This window comes from Belonocnema kinseyi, chromosome 4, assembly GCF_010883055.1.
Source record: "Belonocnema kinseyi isolate 2016_QV_RU_SX_M_011 chromosome 4, B_treatae_v1, whole genome shotgun sequence".
NCBI classification, from domain to species: Eukaryota; Metazoa; Arthropoda; class Insecta; order Hymenoptera; family Cynipidae; genus Belonocnema; species Belonocnema kinseyi.
The window spans coordinates 140,391,189-140,399,715 of NC_046660.1; the positions used below are offsets into that span (position 1 = coordinate 140,391,189).

The 8,527-nt window shown below is 31.3% G+C and overlaps 1 protein-coding gene across 11 annotated transcripts in view; it reads right to left on the reverse strand.

The window, feature by feature from the left end:
- Positions 1 to 1,199: 1,199 nt before the first annotated feature.
- Positions 1,200 to 8,527, reverse strand: part of LOC117171308 (exocyst complex component 7) — a 336,468-nt gene continuing 329,140 nt past the window's right edge. For 9 of the 11 annotated variants that reach the window (XM_033358480.1, XM_033358484.1, XM_033358483.1 and 6 more), the window contains one exon: positions 1,200 to 1,648. In XM_033358480.1, coding sequence (XP_033214371.1) covers positions 1,377 to 1,648 — 272 coding nt within the window. In that variant the 3' untranslated portion in view covers positions 1,200 to 1,376. The remainder of the gene's footprint in view (positions 1,649 to 8,527) is intronic. The other 2 variants (XM_033358486.1, XR_004466862.1) reach the window with 2 other exon arrangements.

Consider the following 8,527-nt stretch of genomic DNA (forward strand, 5'->3'; position numbering starts at 1 on the left):
AGAAAAAAAACTATGAATTTGAAAGAATTTGGTTCACTTTTTCATCTATCTTTTCTCCAATTATTATTTCTTATCTCCAATCAGCCGGAAAGGGAGGTACTTTTGAAGTCTGGTTTTGTTATTGTGAATCTTTTTCATGCTCATTTAGCATAGAATTATTCATGAAAAAATATATTTCTGTTCAGTCTTAAATGAAAAGTAATAAAATTTCGAACTGAAGAGATGAATTTCGAACTGGCTAAATTTATAAATCAGTTAAAAATGTAATTTAAGAAGAAAAAAAGGATTTTTCAACTAGAGATGAATTTTTGAAAAAAGTATATGAATATTCAACAAAATATATAAATAAATTAATTACAGATCATATGTAAAATAAAAATTTTAAAGTAAAGTTCAAGTAAAGCGCACAAATAATGTGACGTATTTTACTATATAGCGTGTGATGCAGTGCTATCTAATGAAATGTATATTCTGCTTAGCGGCGAATTTTAGTGACCTCACAACATTCTCTTGTGAAATTTGTATGGCTCCATTCCACTATAATTTTGTATTTAATGCTAGTATAAATTTATTATTTGGTGGCGTTTTTGTACCTTCGTTTCTTTTGAGGGTTATTTTTATTGTCTAGCACTCTGCCTTTCGACTAGCTTGAGATCGCATGAACCATCTTCATCTCACTTTGAATATCAGCCTAGAGAAAAGAGATAATAAATCAAAGTTTTATTTTAAACATTGAGTTTCTTCACTTCACCTTATCGACGAGATACTACAATCTGCTCTTTTAAGAGGATTTTCATACAAAGAATATTTTTTGAGTTCTCAACAAATTTCGCTTTCGCTTCTTCACACTTCACTCTGTATAATAAACGGCTTGCTCCATCAAGCTGTAACCGGTAGGCGTTTATTATACTGAACAATAGCTTCAGTATCCTTCCAAGGGCATTCTTGCGGGCTGTTTCGACAATCAGTACTCGGAGATTCTTTTGGATGGGAATGAGCTATTGGAAAAGAAAGCGCAGTGAAGGTTCTGGGAACGCCTACCACCGGATCATCAGCAGGAGCTGATGACCAGCTAAGCCACCGACTGTTAACAGGAGTCGGCAAGTCTTCCATTCCGACCATCGATAGGAGTCGACAGCCGAAAGCGGATACCACCACCAGCGAAAGATCGTTTGTGTTTTAAATTATTGAACCGAATATTTAGTTTGATTTTGTTTATTTGAGTAGAAAAAGCTGAAGTGTAATTCTCTAAAGCTAATATGTCCGGTTTATTGCTGACTTTAAAAAAATTATTTTGCGCATTGACTAACTATAGTAAAAACTGATTTTTACAACTTTCTTCCCGTGTACATATAATAAGATTGCAACAAATAAGTTTAGAAAACTCCATCGAAGAACGTTCTGATTGCACTCGAGACTTGCTCTGGCGTATACTTGATGTATTTCCCAGGATTCTTTGAGAAAGAGGCCTTCCGATATTTATTGTAGAAGCTGGTATAATAAGGTGTGAGAGACTGATTTAATTCCTTTCGCAATTCTTCTCGTAATCGAGCATCTGGAACTGAGAATGTACGCTGATGTTTCGTAACTTCGTCAAACTCTTTTGTGAATGCTAAAAATCTCTCTTTCAGTACTTTTGGGTTCAGATCTGTAATTTAAAAGAATTATTTATATTAGTCTGATTATAAAACTTACATGAAGAATTTAAAAACTATTTTTTCATATGCCAGATCTTTAGACATTCAAAGAATAATAAAAATGAATAATTATTGCATAGCAGGTCACTTTCTAACCGTTACCCGAAAGAAAATTTGTTTTGGAAAGAATCCGCCAAAATTGAGTAAACTGGTTTTATAGTATCATTTGAGACGGTTAAAGTTTATTTTTCATGTCAGACATTCAAAACTCAACGAAGTCGGCATGGGTAAGATTTTCCGCCGGGGCTACCTTCAAACCTTAAACACAAAATGGTAGAAGGGAGGGTTTAGCCTACTTAGAAAAAATGCATGGTGGCGAAAATAGCTTTTATTCGTGAATAAATTACTCCAAATGAAACATAAAGCGGCGTGCACTATTAATTTTATAAAATTACGAAAGTGCGTAAGTTAGCGGGATTTACAAAGTGCGTGACAGGCAGAAGGCAGTCAGAACCATGTTGGGGACAACTACAGTTTACAAAGTAGGGATCTGGTAGCTTATTACACCATTCGACAGAACATAGCTACAAACGATCTGTGAGGAAGGTAGCAAAAAAGGGCGGTTGGTTTACAGTTATATTTTAGCTGAATGCTAAGTCGATACTACAAAGGTTCCGAGCATTGGTAACATAGGTACATTTAATTACCCATAGTTAAGTTGAAAAGGGTTTATGACAAAAAATGAACAACGAATGACACGAGGCCAAAATGGCGTCGAGGGATTCTCCGAGAGCATCCACGATAGAAAACTAAAGGCACCGCGTCATTTCAGCCGCATTATGGCAAGACAAAGTGAAAGAAAAGATCAGTAATTTCCCGGTAAAAAGCCTTGCATTGAAAGGTATTAAAAATTTTGAATCCCCAAGAATACCCTTTTTATCCTTCGTTTTTTAATCATCATTAGGCGGCGAAAATTAAAAGATTCCAATCGCTTTTAAAGCCGATCGCAGATGCCAGACGTAACCTCTATTAAATTAAAAACAAAAATTTTATTTCAAGCATTAGAACGCGCTCCAAAAGGATGAAAATTTCAAAATCTAGTAGGGTTGTATACAAGAATTCATCTCGTTATCGTAAAATGTTTGCTTTGCTCAAATATTATCAATTTAAAAAAAATTAAGTTATGATTTATATTTATCTTTTGGTAGAATATTAATCTCATCGATTAAAAATTATTCTTTTAAACATAGATGTCAAAATTCTAATCATTTTGTCTTACAATGGAAAAAACTTCTCACAAATTTGATCTAAAACATCATTATTCCCTTTCTCCCGGTAAGAAGGTTCGAATTGATTACAATGGAAATGTTTCCATTGGTTTTCTATCCTATATTTGAAAATATCATTTCAATGCTGAAGAACGTCGAAAAGTGATACGGGAGCGATTGGAATGAGTGCAGCGCCAACGAAAGGATTCGAATGCGATTAAAGTGTAGTCAAAGAAGGTACTAAACGAAACGGAATTGATCAGAATTGTTGTGTGTGCAAAATATGTAGCTCGCTCAATAAAACGGAATTGGTTTATTACCATTTTTTTCTAACCTATAAACAGGTGAATTTGAAGATTCCTCTATATTATTCTATAAATGTGTCTCATAAGAAAATAATAAAATTGCGTTGTTGAAAAGTATTTATTTCAGAGACATATCTGTTGAATACATTAATTCTTTTAGATGTATATTGTAGATAATATCGTAAGAAATATCTCGCGTTTCAAGTATTTTATAGTAGTAGATAATTAAATTTGTTCAATTAAGAATAACTTTCTCGTGATATCCACAGAAAAGCGATGACGCAGTTTTATAATTAACTTTTTATAAAATGTGACGAAACTTACATATAAGAGTGACAGAAATTATCAATTAATTATCACTCTATTAGCCCCAAATGTATCTAAAAATAGGCATTTTGCACTTTCAGGTTAGGATATTTTAAAAACCTGACGTTAAGGAAAAATTTAGACAACGGATTCGTTTTCAGGACACGAAAATCCTTCGGGGTCTCAGAGTCAGGTATTTGGGTACAATTTTAACAAAGCTGCAACAAACTTGGTTTTTAAATATAATATACAGTTTGAAGTGTAACTTCCGGCGTTTCACGCATGAGAACGTATTAAATTGGCATCACATTTTAAAACGATTTAATATCTATGGTTTTATGCACATAAAAACTCCACAAAAGTAATTCGATTGACTTCAGTTACCAAATTTTGTGAAAGCAATGAAATACTATTTATCTGCTCGAAAATTGTAGTCGGCAGATAGCATTCAATTGACCTCAAATTTCGAGGTCAGCTGATGCAATTCAATGTCATTAGTTTGCTTCCAATCTTCAATCGCTCGAGAGAAATAAATTTTCTCCAATTTTTTCGTTTGTCTCCTAGTATTAAACAGTATTAAGTTGACTTCAATTTTAATCGTCCAAGACATAATTAAAGTGTAAACACTTTTTAGTTGAAATTTTCCTCACATTAAATAAAATTGAAAAGGGACACAATGCTTTTCCGATAAAAGGTATTAAAAAGCATATTTCAAATAGAAGACTGATTCCGCATTAAAAACGGTTGAAATTCTACGATATGTGTACACATATTTATTCGATTCAATTCACTCCTTCTTACCGGGCTGATAAACTCTCCAACTTGGAGTTCAGAACCTGCCTGCTTTCAAATGGATTCGACTTCCTTCGAAATAATTTTTATAACACTATTTTATTGTTGAAAATTATTTTTTATGCTGAAAATTCAACTATGCTATTTTTTGTAGAAAATGAATATTTTTAATTGAAGTTTAATATTTTTTAGTTGAGAAATTAATTATTTGTTTGAAAATGTATGGATTTTATTAAAAATTCTTGTTTCTTCATAAAAAATTAATCTTCTTGGTTGAAAATTCATCTTCCTAAATAAGAATTCAACTAATTTGTTGGCCATTCTTTTTTTCAAAGTTAACTTATTGAAGTAAAAATTTAACTACCCATTTTTGGTAAAAAATTAATATTTCTAATTAAAAATTAATTTTGTGTTTAAAATTCCTCTATTTTTGTAGAAAATTAACCTTCTTGATTAAAAATTCACCTCTTTGATTGAAGATACAATTATTTTGTTTAAAATTTCTTTTTTTGTTTCTTAGAAATTAATTTCTTTAAGATAAAATTCGAGTACACCATTTTTGGTTCAAAAACGATCTTTTTTAATTAAAAATTTAATTATTTGATAACAATTTCATCTGTTTTTGGTAGAGAATTCAGCTATTTTTCTGAAAGGTACACTTTTTTTGTCAAAAGTTAATCGTTCGGATTAAGAATTCAACTATTTTCTTAGAACTCCTATTTTTTGTTAAAAATAATTTCTGTACGGTTAAAATCTACTTATATTATTTTTTTTTGAAAAATGATAGGTTTTGTTGAAAATTCGTCATTTTTGGTGGAAAAATAATATTATTGGTTGAAAATTCATCTTTTTCATTAAAGATTCAATTATTTTCTTCAAAATTCTTATTTAGTTGGTCAAAAACTAATTTTTTAAAAAGAAAATTCAATTAGACCATTTTTGCTTAAAAACTGATGTTTTAAATTGAAAATTGATCTTTTATGGTTAATCGTTCAACTATTGTTTTTAAAATTGTTCTTTTTTGGTACAAAATTAATCCTCTTGGTTGATAATCGATGTTTTTTCGTTAAAGATTTAACTATTCAGTAACAAAACTTATCTCTTTTGGTAGAGAAGTCAGGTATTTTTTTAATTACACTTTTTTTGGTAGAAAATTAATTTTTTTAAGTACAAACTGAACTATCCCATTTTTCATTGAATACACAGCTACACAAAAATCCTTTCCTGGTTCGGGAGGTCAGACCATGCTTACTATATGTTTTTGGGGTCGTTGAATCCGAACCAGAGGTCCAAAAAAACTGCAGCACGTCAGGGTTCTGACATAACCTGAAAAAACCTCATAAAATTTTGTTTTGAGTCCGGCGGTCAGACCATGTATACCATTAATTTATCTAATCATTCATATTTATTCTTGGTAAGCATTCCACAAATTCAAATTTTTTTCCCAAGTCCCCTTTTAAGGACTATCATGATGTACAAAATCCGATCGTGGAACCTCCTCGCGGTGTTCATTGGGTAGCTCTAATGCTGAAGTCAAAACGTTGAAGCGTCAAATAGCTTAGATTACCCTGATGTGCTGGGGCTTTTTGGACCTCGGATTTGGATTCAGCGACCCTAAAAACATATAATGAATGTGTTCTTACCTTCAGATCCGGAAAAACATATTTAAAAAAAATTATGAGGTTTTTTAAGGTTATGTCAAAACCCTGACATGTTGGGTTTTTTAACCTCTGATTGCAATTCAAAAAATACATAGTGAACATGCCCTGACCTCCAGACTCAGAAGAATATTTTTTTGTGTGGCTGTGATAACAAGTTTATAACTAAAACTTGATCTTTTTTGTTTTATAATTAATCCTTTGGATTGAGAATTCCATCATTTTCTAAAAATTCCTATTTTTGTTGGAAATTAATTTCTGTTAGGGTAAAATCTGCTTATATTATTTTTGATTGAAAAATGATATTTTAATAGATAATTAGATTTGAAAAGAATCAAATTAATCTTTTCTTCGACCATCAATGTAAATATAAGAAAGAATTTTTTGCAAGTCTTACGGTCTTCATTAAATTAAAAGAATAAAAAACAAATGACTGGAAAGTTCGTTTATTAATATTCTGACGTTTCGGCTATCACTGCGTGCCCTTTTTAGAGAATCTAAATTAATAATATACAAATAGCGATCGTTTCTTACTTGTAATTACAAACAAATTTGTTTAACAAAAGTAAAATTAAAATTAAAATACCTGTGCATATTTTCTTGTAAAAAACAAGAATATTCAATTTTTGTCTCAAACATCAGGTCAGTAGTTGAGAGTCAATTTAAAAAAATAACACTGATGTGTTTCACCAATTTAAACCAAAATATAGAAAAAGAGTATCATATAAAAGCCTCATAAAAATTGAAGAAGCTCTTTTTGAGAAACTACATCGTAATTGAGGAAAAAACAAAATCTTTATAATATTTTTGGATAAGGACGAAAATTGTCGGGGGACATAAAAATCCGATACATCCGTAAATCTGAAAAAATCGAAAATTGTGGTCTGTATGCTCTAAAAGATGAAGATCTGACTGAAAATGTCAGTGCAGTGCCGTTAATCACTATAGTGAATTTGTTGCCATAATTGATTTAATCCTACAGTTCTTAAACCATACATTATTTAAAAGCATATAAAACATTAAAAGCTTATACACTTTATGCAGCTGCTTTATGGTGAAGGCGAAGGGCAAGGAGTTGAATCGTACTTTTCTGCTACTGAGTAAAGTTAGTATAACATTGCTGCATTTTTAGTTACAAGTTAATGTTTTTGTTAATATTTGCGATCAATATAAACAATAGCATTAAGTAATATTCCTGTGAAGCATGGAATTTATCATAAAATTCCATTGTTCATATAAAATTCAATAGCAACTTATTGATTTCTTGAGTTTAAGATTGAATTTTACAATTCAAGAGCGAACTCCTCACAGGAAAAAATATCTCAAAAGGAAGGTGGATAAAAACATAAAAAGCTATTTTTCATTTCAAACCTGATTGAAATAGTTGTTGTATTTTCAAAAAAAATTTTACAAGTTTGCATGCAATTTTTGTGAAATTCGTATAGAAAATTTAATTAATTTTCAATATTTTTCAAACACTGAGTACTTTTTTCGTATGAAGAAAAATGAGAAAGAGCTTACCTTCGTAAAGTTTTTATACTACATTTTTGTAACTTTTCATATCAACAAATAATTTTTGTATAGATTTTTGTAGATATTCGGATGATTTGCATTAAACTGGAAACAAACAATGCAATCCTGCAACGTTTTAATGATATGGTCTGATATCACACGATTTATCTAATTCTGCGATCAGCAAATAATAACTGAAACATTAACTTGCAATTAAAAATATGCTAATATTACACTAACCATTTAACTCCTTGCACTTCACTTTTCTGACAAAAACAGCTTCATAAAATGTATAATCTTCCAAGGTTGTATATTCTTTTAAATAATGTATCATTTAAGGATTGCAGGATTGAATAAAGAATAAAAATAAATTTAGTACAGTGATAGACGGCACTGCACTGACATTTTCATTCAGATCTTCACCTATCAGATCACCATTTTTGATTCTTCTGATGTGTCAGGATTTCACGTTTTCCGAAAATTTTTAAAAATACCCACTCTGTATCTTCCAAAAACAATCAATGTTAAATACCTCCGCAAACGCGAACACACACTTTTTAAGCAGTCTTCGCCATCTTTCAGCTAGCATTGTGGCGGTACGAGGTGGTGAGGTGACGGTAGAGAAGAAGCGCTAACTCGTATTTTCGACTTCGAATTTGGATTCTATTATTATTTCCCACAGTGATTCGAAAATACTCGCGTAAGCTTAAATTGAACGGCACTCATTGGCTCTAGTACGCGTACGTATTTACTATTGAAGTATAGACACGCGCCGTAGCCAATTAACGTGACTAAAATCCAAGCAAGCGCAGATCAAGGCAGCTCCGTTAAGATCATTGACTTTACGAGAACTTGTATAACGTTCCATTACTGTCTAACACACTGATGCCTCGCATCACACGCGTGCAGCTATCAAAGAAGGAACAATCGTGATTTTTTCTATTGCTGTTTAACCCACTGACGCCTCGTGGCACACGCATATAGCAATCGAAAACGAATATCGTGACAATCAAATTCTACAATATCGTTTACAGTTTTTCTATTAAGGG